The sequence below is a fragment of the Sturnus vulgaris genome, chromosome 4 (genome assembly GCF_052056855.1).
Source record: "Sturnus vulgaris isolate bStuVul1 chromosome 4, bStuVul1.hap1, whole genome shotgun sequence".
Lineage (NCBI taxonomy): Eukaryota > Metazoa > Chordata > Aves > Passeriformes > Sturnidae > Sturnus > Sturnus vulgaris.
In genome coordinates this window covers 10513383-10538714 of record NC_142246.1, presented here as the reverse complement: position 1 = coordinate 10538714, position 25332 = coordinate 10513383, and the positions used below count along the sequence as shown (strand labels likewise).

At 38.7% G+C, this 25332-nt stretch overlaps 1 protein-coding gene across 10 annotated transcripts in view; it reads right to left on the bottom strand.

The window, feature by feature from the left end:
* Positions 1-25332, bottom strand: part of ABLIM2 (actin binding LIM protein family member 2) — a 128039-nt gene that overhangs the window by 39960 nt on the left and 62747 nt on the right. For 9 of the 10 annotated variants that reach the window (XM_088163082.1, XM_088163089.1, XM_088163085.1 and 6 more), the window contains exons 6-9: positions 24453-24546; positions 9084-9171; positions 6346-6404; positions 3371-3448 (exon numbers count right to left, since the gene is read on the bottom strand). In XM_088163082.1, coding sequence (XP_088019208.1) covers positions 3371-3448; positions 6346-6404; positions 9084-9171; positions 24453-24546 — 319 coding nt within the window. Of the gene's footprint in view, positions 1-3370; positions 3449-6345; positions 6405-9083; positions 9172-18712; positions 19098-24452; positions 24547-25332 lie in introns of those variants that run through there. The other variant, XM_088163091.1, reaches the window with a different exon arrangement.

The window sequence follows — 25332 nt, the reverse complement described above, 5'->3', positions numbered from 1 at the left end:
GAAAAGAAGGAAGATTACTCTTAAATAACAAAATAGAGCCAAGCTGCCATAACCATCACATATTCCCGTCCTCAAAACTAATGAAAATATGTGTTTTAACCAAGTATGTGATTCTTCAGCAATCTACAGATCTCTTTTTTTTTTGCAGCTCCTTTAAGAAGCTAAAGAGCAATTAAATAGCCCCTTAATGAAAGTAAGTCCCTCCCTGCTGAGAAGCCAGTGGAGAGCTCTGATGCAGAGACACATAATGCAAAAGTAAAGAATCTGTCTGTCCCACCTGTCCCAGAAATACTTTGGGCAGCATTACACCTATGAGGAAGGCCAGAGGCTGTGATTTCAGTTAAGGTATCCAGGCTTTTGGCCATTATACTAGTGAAACCAAAGTAGTTCAGGATTGGGAATATTTAAATGTGAATTACGTTCATTTTGGCTCTCCATCTAGATGTGCAACTTCCCCTTAGATTTCAGATCTGTCAGAGGAGTAAAACCTATCTTGTTATGTAATTCCTTTCATTTTAGATATAACAAAGTGGGCAAATTGGAATGAAGAAACACCTTAGGGATACAGTTGCTTTCTAAACACTCAATTCTCCAAATATTGAGTCTACACTGTATTTTTATTTTATTTGTTTCACCTACATTCAATTATGTGAATGGAGTTCAAATCTGCTCAGGAAAGATCAAATTACAGCTGAGAGGCTTCAAGCCATTTCTTCAGTAATTTGGTATTTTGGATTCTGGTAAAACCACACTCTAAGTATAGAGTATCTATTTCATTTGGAATATGCAATTTTACAATCGTATAATTGTGAATATGATCTGTATAAAAATATAGTGTGATTTCTATTCCTTGCATGAGAGCACATATAACACAGCTATGTAAACTAATGTTAGACTTCCAGTTGGATATATTAGGTTGGAGCACCTAATTCTGTCTTAATAAAATTAAGCAAAGTATAAAGCAGGAGTTTTATTTAAACCTTATTTAATGGCATAATTTAGAAATCAACAAATTTTTAATTAGGGATTCTGTAGTGTTGCCAGCATTAGGGCAAATTTCAGTCTAGATATAATGAAGTCATCCCTACAGGTCATGAGAAGATGCCCATCACCTTCAAAAGGCACTGGCCTGTGCCCTCTCTGCAAGAAAACACCAAAGTCTGTTATCAGTAGATGAAGAAGTAGTGGTATGGCTTTAGTAAACCATCTGTATGAAGCACATTCACACTTATGTCAAAAAAATCCTTCACCCTTCCCCTATGTGACCACACCACCACGGCCCAGAACCTCCCTGTGATGGGGAGGTGTCCACAATGAAGTCCAGCATTGCCCTGACTCAATGGCTTTGGAAGTGTAAGCACCACGAACTCACACTTCCTAAGACTGAACCGTTTTCTCTAAACTCTTTTGTCCATGGAATACTTCACAGAGCTCACCAGCTGTAAGGTATGATTTTACTATGGCTTTAATGATGTGATGCTGAAAGCTGCTGCCCTGTGTGCACCGTCCCACCCTGTTCTGCTTCTACATCAGTATTAGAGGCCATGTAGACAGCTTGGGCTGGTTTTTTGCCTTTTGGGTTGTCTGGAGGTTTTTTTCTGAGTTATTGTTTAGCTCAGTCTGGCCTCAAATTGGACTGAGTGCATATCTCTGTGTATACACTATTATTAGCAGCAAAGAGGAGATGGGAAGATAGGGCCAGAGAGAGACAGAGCCACGTGTGGGTGGGACCTTCCTTTCAGTGGCAGCAAGAATTCAGGTTTGGCAAAACAAGCCACAAAAGCCCACAAGACAAATCTTGAGTATGTCTGTATATCATAACAACCCTGTAAACAGAAAACACATGTAAAAACAGATAGCCAAGGGGCCATTGTGATAATATAGAAGTCAGTAACATGTTTTCATTTCTTTTTACTTTCCTGTTTGTGAAAGCCAAAATAGGATTTAATCAGTCAACCAAAATCAAGTTTTGAAAATTAAGTAGTGAGAGATGGGACAGATAGAAAAACAACTTGGACTCCTCTGGGGAATCTTTTCTTCTGACTGACTCATATTTGCTAGACAACTTTGTATATTACACTAACAAACATCAGAGTGATGTGCTGATTTAATGATAACCTTTAAAAACAAACAAACAAAAACAGAAAAAGAGAATTGAGGTTTGTCCTTGACTTAACAGCCCGTGAAGTGTATTTAAACATCAATAAAAACACCACCATCCTGCAGTTAGAAAAATATCTCTAGAAACATATAAATCTTAGGAGAATTCTCATGTTTAAAAACACGAGATGGTGTATGCCTGAAAAAAAGAGCTCATCTGGCCAAAGAAAGTGCTTACATGATAATGGGCTCCCAGCACAATGAACTGTCTTCATAATGACATTTCTTGGCTGGTAATCGACCACTGGTATTCACCAGCACTCAGAATCACTGACAATCATTTTGAGAACTGCAAGTTCAATCTTACTCAGATAAAGCCCGTATTGTATTTAAAGTAACTTTTATTTGAGGAAAATCGGTTAGATTGGATCTAAAGCACTCTTTTGCTTGTCTCAGTGTAGGAGATAAAAGCCTTTAATATTTGTATAATAACCTCTCTGGAAGTCAATTGCATCTCCAGCAATTTTCTCACAATATGGCTCTAACTGCTGAGGATGACCTGCCTACCTGAGGAATACTTGGCCAGGAGAAAGAAAAGCCCTGGAAATGCTGAAGCCCTGCAAGAGGTATCTGTGTGGATCATACCACATTTGCATTTTTTCATCTGTTGCTGATAGCCTTGAGAATTTGGCCATGAACACTACATTACAGCAGTTTTGATCTTGTATTGAAAAAAAAAATCCTAAGATTTTATTATACTTGTTATTTTAAATTCTCTCAATGAGTCTCCAGAGCACTTCATAAACACATCAAACGTCCTCTGAGCACGGGACTGGCATTTGGCAAGGGCAGAGTCCTGCAATCACACACATTAGTGTTTTCATAAGCAATCAGATGCAGGCTCAGGAGCTCAATTTAAACAAGTTGTGTTCAAATCTAAGTTTGTAATCTACCTGTGAGCTATACTGTTTACTTAAACTTTTCTTTTCAGAAAGAAATGTAGTATTCTGCATGCTTTGATATAAGCCAGCTGTAGCTGTAGTGTAAGTGCTACAAATACTCCACAAGAAATAGGAGGAAAACGCCAGAATTCTGTTACAGCAAATATAGTATTCAAATATATTAAATGGGAGAAAATAATTCCATTTTAGAGAAATCACCAACTGCAGTGGTTTGGAGACACTAAATTTCCATATAATGTGCTAAATTGTAGGAGGAAGCACAAGGTTTTCCCCATCCCACAGAACAAATCTCACTGGGAAATACTCACATAGATCACACGGCTTGGGGAACCTGATGTACTTGAAGCAGGTACAGAAATAATACTCTCAGAGGAAGTCCTAGTTTCCTGTGGCAGAAGAAGTGAAATAGATAGGAAATACAGGAGAGTCAAAGACAATATAACTGCTATTTCAAAAAAAGCATAAGAGACATTTAATTTAATCAATCTTTACCACTCAAAAATAACATATTATAGAGAGTTCAAAACATGGAGTTAAAAATAAAAGAACACTTACAGACAACCAATTTAACCTCTTAAAAATGCAAGAATTGTTTCACACATGGCTTTCTTATCCCTGCTCTTTAGAAGAAAATGGCCAGAGCATTTCTAGGGTGCCAGAGCAGCCTTTGGGCACTATCAGAGACTGGCCAAGTTACAAGAGGATACAGTGACAACATTTTTACTCCAAGGTTATGCCCTCAAACCGTCTACATTGTGTCTGAAACATGTCACACTGCCATGTCATTCCCTACAGCAAACACAACATGGGAAAGGAGCTAGGGAATGATAATTTAAGAGAGACAGTCTAATTAAACACCTCTTCTGCATAATTAAAGCACTTTTCAGTTTTCCAGAACTTGTGTAAATTACATGAAAATGTCTCCAATACACTGATGTCATCTACAAACCATATTTCTCTTTCATGAGGTCCCTACAGGACACTCAATGCAAAAGAGAAAAATAACTTTAGAAAATTGCACTATTTCAATGTTTTGAACCCTGTTAAAGTCAGTTTTGGATTAAGCCCAGGATTCCCAGATAAAGCTTCAGAGCTTCTTTCTGTGTCCTGAGAATGGTCATGGGCATGTGGCCCCAGGCAGCCAAGCTTGAGCAGAGGGGCTGGACAAGATGACCTCCAGAGGCTCCCTTCAAGCTCTGGGTCTTTCCAAGGGCAGACAAGGGGTGACTCCTTTTTTCCTGACACCCCTTGGAAGAGCCCAACCAGGGCATTCCCTTGGCACCAAGGTTACTGGACTTCCCACCATGAGCCTTGCACACTTCCAGTAACCTCTTTGAACTGCCCAAGTGGAAACCAGTAAGAGTGGTGTTTTCTAAGGGTCCATGCTGGGAGCAGTAATGCTTAATATCTTCATCCATGACCCAAATTGGGATTGAGCACATCCTTGGCAAACCTACAAATGACACCCAGCCATGGGTGGGGACATCATGCTGGAGGGAAGGGATGCCATCCAGAGGGATCCTACAGGCTTGGGAAGTGGGACTGTGCAAACCTCACAAAATTCAACAAGGCCAAGAGCAAGGTCCTGCTCCTGGGTCAGGGCAATCTCCAGTGCCACCTCCACAAACTGGCTGGTGAAGGGAGAACAAGGACTTGGAGGATACTGGTGGCTAAAGAACTGTGTATGAGACATCCCACGTCTCACACATGTTTTTTATTCTCTTCATGATCCATTACCCCTTTCAGCACCCCCTGCCTGCTACAAATCATCTCCCAGCTTTTTCAATAAAACCTCACACCTTTGTTGACTCTATTACCTCTGTTAGTTCATTTTCTGAACTACATGTTTTTCTTTTTCTTCCACTTACCTAATTTCCCTATATGCCTTTTTATAAACCTTACTTTCCCTTGCTGCTTTCATTTCTCCTGTCTTTTCCAGCTTCTTCCCTTCTGCTTAAAATCTCACTCTCCCATCATCTTTCTTTATGCTGTCACTCTCTTTCACAACTTCTTTTTCCCCTCCATCTCCAAAGTTTTGGAGCATGCTGCCACTTTCTCCTTTTGCCTTTGTCACCTACTTTAATTACATGCTGTTCATCTATCTATATATAGGAAGATAACTTAAAAACAACAAATTGCAAGGTCGAACAGTAAATTTCTCAAGCAGTAGATCCATTCCAGACTTTGCAAGTTATGTTGAAAAGTTCATTATTACTCTCTTTGAAATGGCATCCTTCCTTCTGGTTTGATTTTTTCAATAATGAACATAAAGAACAGAAAATAGGAGAAACTCAAGGAAGAAGAAAAACTGCTAAGCTCACGAAAATTATTTCATATTCAGAGTTTGTCATAAAGAGCATCAGAGCAGTCACTTCCCAAACACATGGGTACAAAAACTTTAGGGTAAAGTCCAAACTAAATTTTCTTTTTTCAAACTGTTATTTAGTCAAAGTTGAACTTTCTAACACACCAGATTTAACAATCTTTTTATGGATGCTGCCTGCTGTTCTGACTTGTCCCATGTGCCTTCCTCCAAGCCTTGAACCAGAGCAGAGCTTTTTTGAACAAGGACACCAAGGGTACCACTTGGAGCATCGGAGAACATCAGAAGTGAAAACCTACACTTGGCCTCTACATTAAATGAGACAGTTGTAACTCATTCCCACCACTTCAGAAGGATCATTAATTCTTCATGTCCTAGGGACAGTTTATTTATCTGCTAATCTTGTAATTATTCAAGTTGCCAGAATTCCCCTCTTTTCCCCTTGAACACAGAGAGGTGCACAATCATCCAACTTAAGGAGGTACAGAGATTAAAATCAATTGTGGCTGGCTAGCCAACATTTTAGAAACAAATAATAAAACAGAAACTCCAAGGAGATTTCTTTTTTGTAAAAACAAATAAAGTGAAATTCCTCTGATCTTTTAAGTTCAGAGCCACATGAAAAGAGAAGAGGTCATGAACTGATAACATCATAATCAGACAGAAGTTAAAAATTAACTTTTTTTCTTATTCATATGTTCACATTTTTCCTTATTCAGATTATATATATATAACTCTTAGGTCAACATTCTCCTCAATCTGTGGCTTTAATCACTGATTAAAAGCAGCATATTTATATTACATGATTACATTTCATTAGCCAACTAGATTCCCATCATTTAAAATTTAAAACTACAGTAGTGAAAAATTTCCAAACCCTTCCATCCATGCCTGCTGCTGTAAAAAAAAGGATAGAGAATATGTCAATCAAATAACACGGGATAAAAATACAGTTTTTACCTTGTTTTTTTCTTCAGCCTTTGCAGCCTGTCTACAAAGTGGATGCCAAATGGATGTTCCTGTAAAGTAAATTTAAAGTTCTGCTTAACTCAGTTCCATGATAAGAACTTTAAAAAATTCAAAATAAGAACCTTATTAAGCCCTCCTATAAGGTTTTATAAGATATAGGTTACTGACTACTTCCCCTGCTAGAGCAGGATACTTTCAGAGGCCAAGATGACAACCTCTCAGTACCAGTGAGCCTGACCACAGGCATTTAAAAGACTTCAGAAAGCCACATGTACTCAGTATGGCAGATCAATATCGAAATCTGAGTCTTAAAAAGTGTGATATGTGCTCTCTGGAGCTCCAGCAGTCCAACCTCCTGCTCAGGGCAGGTCCCATTACAGCAGGCAGGGCTGTGTCCAGCTGGGCCTTGCACATCTCCAAGGATGGAGATTTCAGCACGTCTCTGGGCAACATGTTTCATGGTAATTTTATTTCTTTATATATAGTTAGAGTTTTCTGCACTCTTATAATACATATTTTTGCAATAGTTAGGCTTGGATCATACACAGTAGCACACTATGGTGGGATGGAATAGCATTTTGCCATGTAACCCTAGCTGAAAATCCAGTCTGTCTGCCATTTATTCACTGCTCCAACCTTGCACTTCCCATATTTTTTCTCTTTTAAGGCTAAGGAACTGCATAAATTCAGGAGGATGTCCATCCTGGAGGAAGCAGGATTCTCTGTTGCATACAGGTATTGAAATGAGGATCTTGATGAGATGTAAGTAAACAATGAGTGTGAAATACAAACTTTAATAATTTTGCACTAGTCACGAAGAAAAAAATTATTGCAAAAAGTTGAACATGATGTTCAAAATAGTGTTCAGTAGAAGTGGAATGTGTATAATGGTATAAAATAAAATAATTATTTGCAAGTTTTAATAGTAAGAAGGAACCTTTATGTTTATGCCAGTCTGATCTCCCACACACCACAGATTAAAACTCCAGAGTTAAACAATGTGAGTGCACTGCAACTTCTGCCTGACTAAACTGGAACCTGAGAACCTTTGCATGATAAATATTTAATGTTTATACTGGGTGGAGGGTATCAAGAAGAGTTATTGGAAATGCTTTGTTTTCACAGCAGTTTGATAGTTTTCTAACTAGTGGATTTTGGACACTAGATAGAAACAGAAAGTCTATTTCCCAGAAGACAGATGGAGATCATTAGAATTTATTTCACAAAAATAACCCAGATGAACCCAAACTCTTGCAGTAAAAGAGCACCTACAAGTACAGACCAGAAAAATTATGTTTACTAAGGTACTAATTTTTTTTGTTACTGAATGACTAAGAAACATTTTTATAGCAGCTTTAACTTTAATGCTAAATTATCTTCCACTTACAAGTGGATCTGAGCTTGCCCCATTTGTCCCATAAATTGCTTCAAATTATCTCAACGGATTTAAGTCTTTAGATCACTTTTTTTTTTTTTGTTTTGTTTTTAACTACTCCTGTCTATAGCTAAGCAACACTGTCTGGGAAACTTCCACACTGAAGAAAAAAAGTCTTTTCACCCAAAAGCTATCTGTTGGATGATCACTGAAGATTTCTGCTAAGGAACACACAACATCTAATGTAGATTTCTGCTAAGGAATACACAACATCTAAAGTAACTTTACAGCAGTTTATTAGAGGATGAAAAACAGATGATAAAACCCTGGGCTCCAACACTTTTTATTATTTAACAGGTTAGGCAGTCCAAATAACTGATCATAGATCTGTCATAAAATAAATTCAGCTTCTAATGGAAACTGCTCTTCATGTGAAGACAAAAAGAGGATGACAGTAAGCTGGTGTAAAAATTCCATGCATCAGAAAATTCAGTAAGATGGATCCAAATTAATGGAACCAGAGCATACCTTGCTATTATTTGAACTAATAATTAGAAGAACACCTGACAAATATCCATCCTTACAACAAATGGAACATTAAAAGAAGACTGACTTGCAAACAAGTTTCAGAAGGTTTGAAATCTAGAAACAAATTTGTAGTTTGATGTACTTTTCTAAAGCATTGATTTCACATGGATTTTAGCACTGCTAAGATCATTTTCAACGAGAAGAACTGCAGCATTTTCTAGCTCCTGAGTGAAAATTCATGAGCACAGAGTAGTATCACTATGTCCTCTAATGAGCTAGTTCTTGTTGCAAACCAAAGTGACAATAAAATCGTCATGTAAAATAAAGTACTAAACCATAATTAGATCTTACTGAGGCCACTGCTGTGTTTTAAACAAAGTCTAACTTTTCCAGCTTAAGGAAAAATTTAGAAGTACACTTCCAGAAAACCATGGACAATTGCAAAATTTTAAACACAGATTTGGGCAGGCATGTGATTTTTAGGATAATACACCAGCCTTGCACTTCCCACATCCTACTGAGTTTCTCTTTTCTGTTTTCCTTTGAAAAGTACTGCCAGTCAAAGACATATGCAAAATCTTTTATTTTCTCTGGTGTTTTCCCCTGTATTTAACTGTGCAAGCAGATCAATTTAGTGGAGCTAGAAGTTACTACACATGAAGAATTTCAGGTCATATTTATATTAAATGACATTTTTTCCCATTGCATACTTTATTGCACAAGTTCTTCTGTAACAATGAATTTCTCCTGTGCAAGCCTATGGTGTGGGCAAGCAGGTTCAGGCAACAGACCCAAGTGTAACTGTTTTATTTTTTGTTTGATTTACCTTGAAGATACATTTCTTCTCCTTCTGCAAACATCTGATTGCACCTGACACATCGTGCACAGGTTGGGTGATAATGTTTTTCTCCTGCCTGTTCAGAAAGAAAGTACAGATGATTAATCATATTGATAATTTAGATAATTGATAGTTTTTCTTTCATCCTCTTGAATATGAATAATTTAATTAGTTAATGACAATTAGTTCAACAGTCTCCTACAACCACAATGCTAATTTTTCATTCTAGACAATTCATGCTTTAAAATGTAATTATGGTCTTGCCCACACAAAGTAAAAGAAGGTTTATGTGCAATAGTTAAGTCTCTGAATTTACAGGATAGAAACAAATTTATGCAATGAACACATTTTCCCTGTAAACCAAATGCAGGGCAGCTTAGGACTTACCTGCACGAGGAATTTGGGAGGTCATAACCTAGAGCACGGATTTGCAACTCAACCATATGTTCATCGTGTGTGAACTGAATACACAATCCCAATGCTCAGCAAAAACCATTCTGTGCAAGGCATGTTTGTAGCTGCTTTGAAAGTGTCCTGCAGGTAGCTCATACTAAAGAGTTTCCATGAGGAATGTGTGCAGCCTGCCTACAGGACTGTAAGTCCAGAGCAGGCAGCTTTGGGTTCTGTGCACTGACATGGACAGTCACATGGACAGGCCCAGAGTTCTGCCATCTGTTCAGAGATTAATCCACATAATTTAATACCACCATTTTCACTGACTGGAATGAGAACAGGACTGAGCCCTCAATTTGCTCAGAACTGCTTAATAACTTACCAATTTTCATATGTTTAAATTCTCAATTACCTGCACTGTTGGCTTGGGCTAGTGACAAAAAGAGCACTTGTGGAGCTGTGCTCTGCACAGTGAACAACAGGGACCAGTCCCTCCCAACTGCACTCCCACCCTATCGTTCAGATGGCACTCAAAAAACAGAGTTCAACATCCCAAAGACAGCTCTTGCACATGCTCCCAGCACTCCTCACTCTCCAAAATCCCTGTGGAAGTGAAAGCCAGATCTTGGCATCTCCTTTCTCCTTTTTGACTCCACACTCCTCCATGCTAGACAGAATTGCCCATGGTTTAAATGGCTTAAGGTCAATGCCATTTCCACTAGGAACAAAAGCCAGGAGACCAAGTAATTCTGCAGCTTAGAGCTAAAGTAAACTACATTTAACTTAAGATTAAGCTAAGCCTGACTTCAGTAGAAATTCTCCTGAAGTCAAAAAAATGCAAATTTTGGTCCATGCAGAGTGTCTCATAACCTGCTTTCCTGAAAAACATTGAAAGTGCTACTAGGATTGTGGGTGCCTTTAAGAAACTACTGTCAACTATTGCCTCACTGCCTTCAGCATGTACATAGGCTCTCAAAGCACTGCACTGTAAATCCCCTTCTATCAATCTAGAAATTTAGCCCTGTTACTACAAAGGTGATTTGTCTAACGCTTTCCTATTCACCAAATTTCAAAGCTCTCAGAGGCATTTATATTAAAGAATGTAATCTGTGTATGTGGGCTATTTTGCCATTCACATTACCAATTATAGGAATGCAGTAAATCTACGTTAAAGAATCTCTGGTTTTGCTGCAAGTGTTAACTTGATTCACTCCTGAAAACCTGCTGCAGCATTTCAGATTGGCAATAAAGAGCAACACATCACATCAGAATTGCATTTTGAAAACAGCTCTGTTCTCTCTTTTTATGTTATCATTTGTGCAGATTTCAGAGTGATATTTGCAATTTTAGACATGGAAGATGGTCGCTACTATCTGTGATGAGACCTTTAAAGACCATAAAATATTAGTATTGAGCTTAAACTTCAGGTTTAAAATTGCTTGCCTTAGTGCAGGTGTTTAAGCACAGAAAAGTATTTAGTTATTACCAGATAAACTTATGTTTCACATATCAAAATGAAAAGAAATGTAATTTCCCTTGGAAGTGCACAAGCATTGCTAATGGAATGCATAGCCTCAATAATTCAACTGATTTAGCAGAGATGATAACATTCTCTAAGGGAATTCAATTACTTCTTTGCTAACATAAACTGCCAGGACAGACTCTCAGATAACCTGGATGCCTCACAGAAAAAAGTCTATTTCCCTAAATTTAACCAAATATATAATTTTAATTCACTTAGTGAATTCACTTGCATAGTCAGTAATATCAATTAGGTATAGAATGGCACAGAAAGGCTTCTTTCATGACATAGAAACAACGGTAACAGAAAAATTCAGGGAGAAAAGTGTAGTGATCCTTTTGCTGATGATCACATCAGGAGAACCTCAATGGATTTTGCATAATTATCTCTGAAATAAAATGGCACAAACTCAAAAATTTCCATATAAGTCTAAGTGCTGACAGTGGCTTTTGTTGCCCCTTTTAATTTTTTTTTTTAATTTTGTCCTCCTTCTAATCAAAGCACAGAAGACAAGACATAGCAGGCACTTCATCACTTGGAAGTATTTAAAAAGACCACACCATATTTCTAAATGAGAGGCAGCTGATGCAGGAATTAACTGATATTATATATTGATATGTACATGCAGTTAGCCTGATCAGATATCATAAATTACATTCAAACCTAGGACCTGAGTTTGAATCAGAGTCCTTTGGATAAATGCCAACGAGGTTTTCATCAGTGCCCCTTTCTCCCGTCCCCTCAATTTCAGGGGCTTGGGTCTCAGAGATGAACAACTGATTCCAGCAGAACTCAGCAATTTTACAAACTTAGGGCAGCAAATATTGTATGGTTTTGGTTTAGTTTAATAAAGGCCTCATTATTTTTTCTCTTCTTGCTTATATTGATGTGAGGTAGTTCAATGCAGCAATAAATTCCTAACCATATGGTTACTTCTTTGCACAGTTTGAAAGCCTAGTTTGACAGATTGTTGTCTCAGTGTTTAATAAAATACCAACACACAGCACAGAAGAAGTGACATTCATCTCTGAGACATCTCTTACGGTTGAAGTGATGGGTTCTAAAAAACCTCCTCAATATCCTACATTTGCTTCAAGACTGCACCAGGTCTTTGTGCCCAGGAATCCAGATGTGAGGACAGTATTATTGTGAAGACTAACTTGAAGACTAATTTTCAGCTGAGATTACCTCAAACCTGAATAGCAAAGTGTGTCCTTAGTAATACAGTACATTGCCAACAATTTTTCTTCAACTGACCATGAACCAGCTTTCCACAATCACCAAGCTGCACTCCTAGTGTGTAATTTAAATGGAGTCAAACAGTCCTCAACACTGAGACAAAGCATTGTGAGCTAATTCTATCCCTCTAGGTATAAGAGACTCCTTTGAATGTGAAGTCTCCTCTGCAGAGAAGGAAGAGCCTTCTGGGCTGATCACCACGAGGAATGTTTGATCACCACGAGGAATGTTTTATCACCATGAGGAATGTTTTACCAGGGAAGCCATGGACCTCCTGCAGTCCCTGCCCTGAGCACAGGGACCATCACAGTGCTCCAACCCATGCCACAGCACATTGGCAAACAAACCCAGGCTTCACCTAAAGCAGCACCAGACAGCTCTGCAACAAAGGACATACAACCACCTTTCCTCATTTCTCATAACTTGAGGGCTTGAAGTAAAAGGAGAATAAAGCTGTTGTGACAAATGTGAATCACACCATTCAAAGCACAATTTGAAGACAGGAAGGGGTGCTATTTGAAAGTCTTCAGAGCAGTATGAACACCAGGCCTGGAAAACATGCAGCACTAGCAAAACTAGAGTAATTCATACCAAAAGGAATAACTTTAACTAGTTGAGTTTTAAATTAGCTGTCATCACCCAGGAAAAATAAATTACATTACTGCAGACAGCTCAGCAAAAAAACTCTGCTCATTTTCTGGCTGTGGCTGCCATAACTGATGAAGTGGTAGAATATATAAAAGATGATATGCACAATAACTGTAACACTACCACAATGACATTGCTTGTCTGGTCTCTCGTGCTGTTTCTAGAAGTGTGATTGATATAATTTTTTACTGCAGTTGGTGAGTGACAATTGCTTATAGATTGACACATAAGAAATTGAGCAACCTAAAGCTCAGAGTGTGAGCTGAGTCCTGGAATGAAGAACCAAGATTTCTGATGTCTGATTCATCACTGAAGTCTAAATGCATCCTATCTCACTGCATTACTCAATGAAGTAGTTGGTTAAGGGAAGATAGAAAGTACAGAAAATCGTTTTTAATATACTAGATCAACTTGCAACTATCTGATTCTTTTTCTGATAATTAAAAGCTATCAGTAAACTTTTTTCTGTAAAAATACAACATATACAATAACAATAAAAAAAATCTATCTTGTTATGAAAATGCATAGGGGAAACTGACATATTTTATTGCTGAGAGTAAAGAGTTTGTGGAAGTGACAAAAGGTTAGACTGCTGCAATGCATATCAAAGCATATTTTCCATTTTGAGTGTGTAATACAATATAGTTGCTATAATAGTTCCTCATTACCACTAAATGTTGTCTATTGAAGTAGATCCAAATCCTGCCAACCTCATACTCTAAAATCCCCAAACCAAGTCCTAACTGTACCCTACCCTGAATAGAAATAATGAAAAACAGCCTACAGAACACTGAGCTGGTGGGTATGCCAAGACATGGTGCAGTTGCCTGACCCACAAACAAAGCCCACAGAAGGCTGGTATAAAGCATTCTCAGTTAAAAGCTTTTCACATGGAACAAATTTGTTGAAGAGTTGTGTCATCACCAGACAACCACCTGTCCAAGCAAAGGGAAACAGAATAAAGCACAAAACCACTGACAGTCGATAAGCCTTCCCATCAGGCAGCTTCTCAACCTGAAATGAAGTATTAAAGATCTTACAGAAGACATGTGACTTGACTACTGTTGCTTTTGAAGTGGAGGGAATTTACTATTTGTATGGGATGGGAAGGGGGAAAAATACTTAGGCAATGTAGGGATGTGTGAAAGTGTAAAACTTTGATTAGACAATAAATTATTCTCTTTTGTATATTTTGTCTCCATTTCGTGAGTAATATCCATGCACATGGACATTCCCATTTTTTCATTAAAGGGCACTGATATTCCTTCAGGTAAACTTCAAAGTACAGGCAACAGAAATATAATTCAGTTTAAAGCTAGGAAATGTGCAAGAACAAAACGATACAATAATTAACATAATCCAACCTCCTGCTCAAAGCAGGGTTGATATTAATTTCTGCCCAGGAATTTTTTCAGTTGAATACTGTAAACCTTCAAGGATGGAGACTACACAACCTCTGAGAATACTGCTCCAATGGACAGCAGTTATTCTTAGTTATTCATAGTGATTTTTTTTTTCCTTTTTATCTGGTCAGAACCTCCCTTCTTTAAATTTGTGACAGTCTCCTATCCTACCATGTGCCTCAGTAATGTGAGGTGTCCACATCCTCAGGGTATGGGAACACTACAATCAGGTTCCTTTAAAGCCATCACATTCCTAAACTGAACAAGTTCAGCTCCCTGAGCATCTCCTCAGGATATGTGCTCCAACCCCTCAACTATCATGACTGTCCTCCACCAAACTCACATTGCTAGTTCTTGCACTGTGTGGAAGACTTCCTTAAAGTCTGCTGCTATGTTCTGCTCCCATTATCTATCATATTATACCTGCTTCATTATCTATAATTTTAAATTCAACATTGAGGAGCAGGTACTTTCACTGGGAATTTTTTTTTTTTCAGAGCATATAAATAAAAAAAGGTGGAAAATCACTGAACTCCTTTAGTGGATATTTAATTCATTCTGGTTTTACTTTTTCATTCATTCCCCAAATTCTTGGTTTTTATTGAAATATTAAGCCATTATGTAACTGAATTGTGCTTTTTCTTACGTGCCAGGAATGTACAGGAAACTGATAATGAAGCACAGGTATAAAAAGGAACTCCACACATTTATCTTAATGAAATTTAATAAAGATTTTGAATGAGATACAGCACTTTGCTATCAAATCAGTCACTGCATTGATTTATAAAGGCAAATTCCCAATTTTGGTAAGTAAATGCAGTTCCCTGACTTTGGCTGAGATAAAGTTTTAATTCCTGCTCCCAGAACTCCATCAGATATTATCTAATAACTCTCTGACCTAACAGCACAGAACTGGCTTAGAAAATTTTCCTATCAAGTTATTCCACCAATTAGGCAAACCCAATCAGGGGTTGTTCTTGCTTATTCCCATGTGTTAATACAACCCTCCTGCTCTTGGCCAGTGCTTCAACCCACATTGCACAATGTGCATTCAGTCCAAAAGGCTGTGTAAAATCTGGGGCTCAGATGTTTGTCCTGTCTTTCTCTCAGGAGTACCATGAAGAAGGTGCACAGCACTGCACCCTCAAGTGCTATCAGTGGATGCACACACTGATAACTCTGCCACTGCATCCACATTGTGGCATATTGCAGGGACTATACTGGCTTCCATAAACTGAATTCTAAGGGGTATATTCGAATTAGAGTGATGTTATTCAGAAAATAACCTTTGTGCTTGAAATAGAACACTATTCTCAGTTACCAGCTTTAAGTGGAATCACATAAAATCTCCACTCACATTTCTAGCAAAGCCAGAGTTTTGCATATGCAACAGAAGGACTCGAAGAATTACTCAGTAATAGTTGTATACAGTAATGGTTAAGTTAGTAAACAGCTGTCATATCATCTACTGGGTTTGAAGGGACAGGCAGCATTGTCAAGGCAGAGGTATTTGGCAAAATATCTATTATTTATGTCATACAACTGTGTTGAGGAGAAATAAGTGTGAGAGCCAGAAGTTAAAGACAGAATTCTGTGGAGGAAAACTCTCACTAATTCTCTCAGTCACAGTGGACCTGACTCACCACTGACTCACTTCAACAGCGTGCCAGGGCAAATGAGCCCTTTTCATCAGGATTTACACCACTGTAAATGCAGTGTAATGTTCTGTATCAATCATTCTCCTCATCTTCTCCCTACTGGATTCATTTATCATCCTACTGCATGCCAAGAAACAGTCACATGAAATGTTCACTACACACACCTGCAGCATTACCTACAGCTTTAGTAATCTCACATGTACAGTTATTTCATGTTGTTTTGGTTCTGGCTCATCCTGCTGTGCTTTGCAGAGCCTTTAGAATTCCCACCCACATTTGAGTCATTTTAATTGCTTCCCACACACCCCTTATTCTTCCAGGTAGAAAGTGCAGATCAAAGGTACCAATAGGAACATTTATCTCAGAATTATACCAACTTCCTATAATACGGGACTCTCAGAAGAAGTTTCTAATGGTTGTGGGACAAAATAAAAGTAATTAGAAAACCATAAGGGGAATAATGGAGAAAAAAATAAATAATAGAAGGAAAAACAGCACTATTACAACTGTAATTTCATTCTGTGACATCTGCAAACAAGTTCTGGCTCAGCCCTGCCACAATCAGGTAAAATCTGGAAAAGGACTACTGTGTATTTTTTTCTACAGACTTTGGTAAATGTTTTTGTAAACCAAAATGGTCTGTCATATCTAAATCCACTGGTTTTGCACTCAGTTGTTTCTGTTATGGAGCAAGTGATCTGCCTCTTTTGTCTTTTTTTCTCAGCTTTGCAATTTTTCTTGCCACCTACTGAGACTGGAAGAGGCTTCTGTTTTCCATCTGCTCAACAAATCTCCTTTATTTCTTTTCCACTTTCCCACTCCTTAAAACCCACCTAGGGGCCAAGACAAGCTGCAGCTGGCTCTCACTTATGCCAGCTCTTGATAGGAGAGAGAGAGTGAAGAAGGAGAGAGATGACTTGCAGACATATTCCCCTTAATTTTCAACTTTGCAGCTGTGTATTTAGCACACCCATTTCAGATGGGAAGAATGAAGCTCAACCAACACTGAACAGCCCTGGAGAAACAGCCTGGTTTATCAGAGGAAGCCAGCACAGCTCTTTTCAAGCTGAACGTGGTGATCTGGGCTGTAAAGATCCAAGAAAAGAAGCTGGGTCTCATTCTATGCCTGAGTAAGGACTACTGTTCTGGATCACTAGATTTACCTGGGAGTGCAAATGCTGCTGTCACATGCAGAACTGACACTAATAATCCTTCCTGAAAGTAGGAAGTTTCTACTTTCAGACCTAATCCACATACTTCCAGTTCAATGTACCATTCAGAAGTTCTTACTTGGGGCAGGGGAGGGGGGAGAAGAAATTTGAAAAAGCACAAAAAATGCCGAAGGTTAGTAGGATGAAAAAAATCTTAAAGCTACAAGAAATTAATCACAGAATCACAGGCTGCTTTCCTGCTATTAGCAGACACACTGAACTGTTTTCACATGGGCCAGAGCATCCTGGAGATACTTTATCAACAAAAGCAACTGTGCACATACTGCTGCACCACTGCCATGGTTACAGCACAGAGCTGGAGGCAGGGGCTTGTGCTGCCGACTGGGTCAAGGATGGTCTGGGGCTTTGCAGAGCTGTGCAACAGCAGCATTCCCCTGGTGTAGGTCAGAGAACCACCAGGAATGAAAGAATAGACCAAGTAAGTGCATGAAGGACTGAAGACATCCATGAGGTGCAATGTTTTACATTGTAAGAACACCTAAATGCTGGCAAATAGCACTGGATGTTAATGCATCACCACAGCAACACATGGCTTAGAGAGGCAGTGTAGCTGGCAGACTGTCTGTGCTGGGTCTGAGCTCAGGAGCTACCAGGGTGACTACTGGAATCACTCCTTTGATCCCTTAGTCAGTCAATTCAGATAATTTAACATGTTAACTCATTTTGCATGAGGAAAGGCAGTGGACACCACAAGTCTACCAGGCTCAAAAATCAAACTGTGCACTAAAACTAACACATACAAACCCACACAAGCACAAATGCTCAGCAGCACTACTGAGGACTTTCCCCACACATGTGGGAGGAATTCTCTACAGAAATGCAAGTAAGCAGCTGAGAAAAGAAATAAAAAAACTCCTCACAAAACCTGCAATAGTCATTCTTTCTTCTTTATCAACCAGTTCCCTGCAAATCCTGAACTTTTCTTTGTTCTTTAGAAATAGTTTGCAGAACCCCTTGCTTTGGTAAAAATGTAAGTCTTAAGCTATCATCAAATGGTACTCAGTGCTCTTCAATAAACCTAACAAATTATTTACAGGGTAAAAGCTATGCAAAGAGTTTTGTTTAATGTATAGTTTTCTCCTGACATATGAAAAATTCGTGAATTTTTAGCAGTTCAGATAATAAATACAGATAGGCATAGCTCTGTATTTCTGGAGAGAAGAGGTGGCTAAAAAGGGAGAGGCTGAAAGTGGGAGAAAGATGAGGTGAATTCATCTAGACCAATATAACTGGGCTACAGAAAAGACTAAAAGATAAGGAAAAAAAGCATTTGCATTGCTACTTATTTGCTTGCTGACAGTTTTTTTAAATGATGCCTGTTTTAAAGCAGAAAGTCTAGGTCAACTGTCAACACTTACCCAGCCAAATTCAGATACAATGCACTGACGATTAACCTGCCTTTGCAAGCCAGCAGCCCCAGATAAATGCAAGTGGCATCAAACCAGAGACCATTCCCAAGCTGCAAAATGCCCTGCATCTCAGCAAACACTATGCATTGAAAGTGCTACTTAACGTTTCCTACCTTAGATGGTCTCCTTCTGCAAAAGCTAACGCTGATTTATTTAGATGTGTCTTTCCAAGTTTTCTTTCTTCTCAGCTGAAGGGAGAAAAGTGGCGTAGAGAGCAGTTCCTAAGGAAGGTAGCACTGACACTGGATCCTTGTGCTGCTCTGAGAGCCTTCCCGAGGCTGCCCATGCACAGGGAACCCTTCAATGCACACACAGAGCCGCCTTTATTGCATGTTTCACTATTAATGCCTATATAATAAGCTGCTCAAGGACCTTTCACACATCAGTAGGTCCTGTTGTTAATGAAACAGCAGGGTAACAGACATTGCAGAATGAACCATTCTTCCACACTGCAGGCAGAAATTTGTACTCCCTGCTGTAAAGAATTAGTCTCGTCTCTCTGCTGTACTGAGACTCTCGCAAAGAGAAAGGCAATCGATTTACAAAGTAGGTATGGCTGCAAACAAAATCAGCTCAACCCTAGGGCAAAGCCAAAAACAAACTATGAAAAATAAGATTCATGCTTTAATTAATAAGTCACTGAAGTATGACATTTAATTGACAAATAAATTACTGACATTTCTAGTCTCATTCATGCCTAGTGCATGCCTTTCTCATGCATTTGTTCCCTTATTTCAAAATAACATATGGTTGAGATTAATAGATTTTAAAAACATATATTGATTATGTTTTTCTCGACATTTACACATACATGTAAACTAGTAAAATGCTAACTTTCTTCCCCCACATAAACTGAGTGCCATGCTGCCATGTTAGAGTGTCAGATACTAAACATAAAGATGGTTCCAACTGCTCTAAGTGATTTTCAACAGCACTTGTAAGACACATTTACACCACAGTCATGCAGCTGTGAATCAGTGAACAGTTAGATAAAGTGGAGTGCTGAAAATACCCCTGAGGGGTATTCTGGCCACTGATGGGATGCAGGTGCCTATCCAAGCAAACGCGACCCCCTCACAGCCTATATTGTGTTTGCCATCAAAACATTCCCAGAAAGGTTATCTTTGGATATGGAGACTTCTTCTAACAATGCAGGAAACCACCAGCTGAAACTGCAGATGAAGAGAACCTCTCCCCTCAAAGTACTATCTCACTATGGGCTGTCAATGTTAAAGAGCTCAGAGGAAAAAACTGCACCAGTGTGGGATATACCAGGAAAGTACTTTCTTTAGAAACGGTGCAAGGGGTTACTGTCACTCATAAGACAGTGGTGAGGTGGTGTCTGGAGTACAATGTTTACAATGTTCCTCCACGCTGAGAGAAGGTGGTTCCAGTTAGGAACCCACAGTGAGAAGGTCTGCCAGCATCACCAGAAAAGCCTGGAGCTGACTTCATGAGCAGAGGAGAATTGGGTTCTCTCTGTTTTGCAAAATAAAAGTTGAAAAGAACTAAGACTACTCTCTATAAATTCTCCTTAGAGTTCATCAATTAAAGGAGACAACTCTTAAAAAAAGTTAAAATAAATCTTATCCAAAGCATTTTTAATTATTTTAATGCAGACCACTTTAAAATAGAGAGATGCTGGAATTGAGATGATATTTCTAAGTGTCAGATGTTAAGGAAACCCAGACATGCCTCCCAGGAGAGGACAAGGAGGAGTCATGGGCTGTCACACAGCTTTGTCATGCACCTCAACAGCTTTCCAAACCTTTTACACAACCTGCTGCGTGGGAAGGACTGGGAGACAGACAACATATCTCTGCCTCCCCCAGCAAAATGCAGCTATAAGACTGATTAAAATGAGGGAACAAATGGAAGGTTTTTTCTTGAATGAAAGGGGTTTAAAGCAGGCTCTGAATTATCATAAGAAATCTAGTATATTTTTTTAAAAAAAGGCAATAACTTTTTTTAGGATATGCTCAATAGCACAAGTTGAAATTTTAACTAATAAATTACTGCTTTTAATAGAAAGAAGGAGAAAAATCTTTTTAGTGCTAAGTGCAGAGAAACAGATTGCAATACAACAAAAGAGAAATAGCTGGTCATAAAAATCAATGGCTTGTTATTTTAAAATGTGTGTTATTGCATGATCATAACAACTGCAGGACTGGCAGCAGAGATACAGCACAAGCACTGAAGTAAACCCTTTCTCTCCCTAGAGGTTTTCAGCTACAGTGCATTTTAAGTCAAACTATGAAAGTAAACTCCAGCAGCCTCTTGCTCCTCGCTTAAGCTGGCAGGTTTATCAATACACATGGTCAGGAATAAAATAACACAGCTTCTAGGAGAGGATTGATTTGTATTTAAGTGTTCTGTATGCATCACAAACAAAGCAAATCTTGCCCATAAATGCACTGGTGGGTAGGGTTTAAAAAAAAAAAAAAAAAGTCAGCAAAATAATTGCTTTTAAAAGTAATAAAATTTATCATCTCCATAAATGAACTGCTCAGGCCCTTTTATAGCTTTTCCAGTACAAGTTCCCTGGGAGAGTGGGTGCAAGCCAAGGTGGACTGGAGGGGAAGAAAGAAAGTAGAAAGGAATTATAAACAAAGCTATCTTGTGTTTAAGCCAATTTACTACATGGAATGAATTTGGCCCTCAGAAAATGGGCTGAGAGAAGAATTTAGGTAACTAAATCATCATTGTATTTGGCTGACAACCTACAAAAACAGCCATATTTTTATAATTTATCAGTAACTCACACTAGTTGACTCTCCCTTCCTTTCTGCTGAATAAACACTTAAAACGAACAAGTGAACAAGTGTCTCAAGGGAGACAGTATTATAAAATCTGGGCACAGAATAATTGTGGAAGCAGCTGTCCTCCTGACATTATCACAAAAATCAGAGATGGAAAAAATCCTATTAAGTCATATAGTCCCTCCCTTTGTCATTGCAGAACTGCTCCCTAGCACAGATTCTCCAGTGCCTTGTCCAATCTTGTTATAAGACTTTCTAAGTGATAGTTTCCAGCAGCTCCCTTGGGAGAGTATTCCTCTGCCTAATAAGTATTGCTGTCAAGACTTCCCCCCACTTTAGGAGCAATTTGCCCTATTATTTCTGTGTTTCTCCAGATGATATTCAAGATGGTAAAAAGAAATACTGATGCTTTGAAAAATGTGTCAGTATTCCAGAAAATTCCACAAATATTATGCCCTACAACAAAAGAACAGGCATGATGACCCTGTATTTTTTCTGTCCCCCTGACCAGGAGATACAAAACATATCAATGAGCCTGCTAGTAACAAACAGACATCGAGTTCAATACCAAGACCAGAGAGAGAGAAAAGATCAGCCCCAGTTCAAGGCTTTTGAACAAATCCATCTGCTGCACACAAACAACAAATGCCTTAACCATGTTAGCTACAGACACGGTCTCTGCATCCTTTCAAATCTGTTTGCTCAGGCCATGACTTTTTGTTTGGCTTCCTACTGAATCGAGGTGTGTGCATTGCCTCCTCATCCAGCTGCTCTCCACAGTCCACACCAAAACTCAAAGGCTGCTTTAAGTGATTCCTTACAGACTTCCAAAGACTCGTGGAAATCCAGGCTGATCACCGCGGAAGAAGGCTCACAGTGTGAGTCACCACTTGTAAACAGGCAGAGGGAATGTACAGAAAGCTCTTGAGATAATGTCACCAAAAACAGAGGGGATGGGAGCAGATATTTAGGGAGATGTCATGAGGAACAGCACCTACTGTGACAGCAGAATGCTAGGACATGTGACATGCATCTGTGTTCAAGCTTCATTAGCTTTGTTACACACAAACCAACAAATGTTTTGTACAATTCTACAGAAAAAAGTTTACAGATCATAAAACCTCCAGGTTGGTCCAACAAGTGCCCAGACACTAAATGTCACTGTAACCTTTCAAATCCATTTCCTGCTCCATCCTAACTTCAACCTGTTTCCTGTTTCACAATGATACTATCTGTGCTTTTACAGATGGTCAAAGTCCTTTCTCCTCATCTATTTTTTTTAAATGTTTCAGAATCTTGTATCAGCATTTTTTCCACAGTTAGATGCCACAGACCAATGAAAGTTGCTCCCAGCCTGAACCAGTACCAAAGCAAGATGAGAATCAGTGCTACAGAGCTGTAGTGTTGTTTAGAGCAACACTGGAGAATGGACAGGAGAGGGACACACATACACTGAACCAAAACCATCACATGTAATCTCTCATGGTACAATTCTTACAATAGCTTTCAAAAATTAGCTTTTCCTAAGTTTGTTAGTGGCCCACCTACAATAAAAACAAGGAACTGTCTTCCTATTCAGTACACTCTCACCAGGCAGTCAGAAGAATCAATCACAGTCACATGTGCTTCCAGGTCCCACAAATCACACCTTGGTACTGTTACTGTGCAAACCTTTAAGACTTTTTTTCTTTTTATTATCCATAGAGACAGTAAGGACCCAGTTCTTAATCACATCACACCAAATGCTATTGTTTAACCATACTGCAAGTAAAATATTACCACATAAAAAGAGCATTCTTGCACATATTTCAAGGCAAGAATCAGGACAGAAAAACACAATATTGTGAAGCCAAAAGTCAGTACAGAAACTAGAGCTTCTGCTCTTCTCCTATCTCAGTATTAATCACTCCTTGTAAACTGCTCTAAGTGCACTCCAAATTTGCCACAGCTTTAACTCTTGTCTCTGCATTCACCTCTCCTAATTACCTTTACTTTCAAATCTCAGCCCCTTTTACTCCTTTTCATTCAGTGTCAACGGCTGACACCTCTGAAAACACATAACAGCTTCCACTGGTCACCTTTCACATTTTTGGAGGTTTTAAGATGCTTTCTTTTGTTTTGCCTCTTCCAGTTGAGACAATTGCGTGCAAAAAAGTGAGAAAGCTGCCTTTATACTCTTACAGATTCCCTTTTAGAAACCTCTTTTCAGAGAGGTCTGTAAAAACATTTGTTAATGAAGTCTCTCATGCCTATGTTAACACCACATCATCCCATCCAATACAGACTCCCATCTGGTATGGATACTTGCTCATCAGTTCCTAGTAAGTTATAATTGTCCACCACTTGGGCAGTTAAGTCTTTGTGTGACTCCAATCAGCTTTTTCTCTGGTGGAAGCCCTTTGGGACTTCTCCAGGTTTTTTAGCTGACGAAGAGAAAAGAGTGAACTGAACCACTCTTCATAACTCCAGTCCTGCTTGAACTTCACAGGGAAAAGCAGAAAGAAAAAGTAGATAATTGATGACACTGACAGGGTAACAGTACATTTATATCCAAGGATAATTTTTATTCAGATCAAAGGAATATATTCATTTTGTGACACTGGGTCAGTTATATGGAAATTTTTGTATAGTGCATAAACATACACTTCCACTAAACAACCTCCTGTGTCTTAGAACAACAAACAAAAAAAATCTCTGCCACACAGTTCACTTCTGGGTGCAAAAACAGTTCAAATAATTTACTTTACTTTTAAACAGCTTCATCCTATCTTTGGGGAACATAAAAGAGAATCAAAAAGCAGAAATTACAAATGAATTTAGTGCAAGTCTTAAAAGTTGCGTGATAACACATTCATTTATTACTTCTGCTGCCTGAACGTTCTCCAGTACCATAAATATCCATTTAGGAAGTTTGTGTATTACCAAATCATTAACAGAAGAAACAGAAAACCCGATTACAGAAAAATTCCTGGTATTTAATAGAAGTAACCTTAAGCTGTTGCATTAACACTCGTTTGTGAGCAGAGGACTAAACCTAAAAGAGCTACTCTTTTTGTACACTTGGAGATGTGCTTGAATGACAGGCTCTCCTTACCTCGAGCACTCTTCCTGTGATGTACTTCTCACAATTGTCACACCTGATACCAAACTTGGCGTGATAGTCCGACTCGCAGTACGGAACCCCATCCCTAGGGAAGAACAACAGGCTCCATGTCAGCTGATGTTTCTTTATATAAGCTTACACTTTACTGGGAGTTGTGCATCTACAATTTGTCAATGTTTGAACACTTCACAGGGTATTTGTGGGGCTTCCTGCCTCCCAAGTATCTCGTATTTATTAATATTGTAAAAGCTGGATAGTAATGAACAACTACATTGGACCACTTTTCTCCTTTGTTGCTAAACTCAGCCATCAGCCTTGTAACAACAGAGTCTCTGAGACCCTCACACCACCTGTTTAATCATGTTACCCATTAACTTGTTTCACATGTTTTCCCCTCTGTAGAAAAGACAGTTATTTCAACATATTACTCTTCTCCTCTTATCATCTAATTCTTCCAGTTGATGTATCGTCCAATATATGTATGACCTAATCCTTTAGCTGAGACTGCAGAGAGTAATTTCTCAAATATCTTGTCTGTAAACCAAGTTTTGATAAACATTTAAATCTACTGGCACTCTTAACTGGACTTGCTTAAAGACAGTCATGGATCAAACATCTTGGGAATGTGCTCCACAGAAGCCAGCAATGACTACAAGAACTCAGCCTGAGCAGCAGTGTGTCCATGCATAATGTGGCCAGCTATTTCACCACCACCAGTGAGTTAAAATACAATTTAGAGATAGAAAGAAAAAATCCTGGAGTCTCAGCTTTTAATTTTAAGCACCAAGACCAGAACATTTGGACTACTGCCCTGACAAGAACCTGTTAATTTTACATTTTACAATTTTACTAAGTTGTATATGTAGACCAT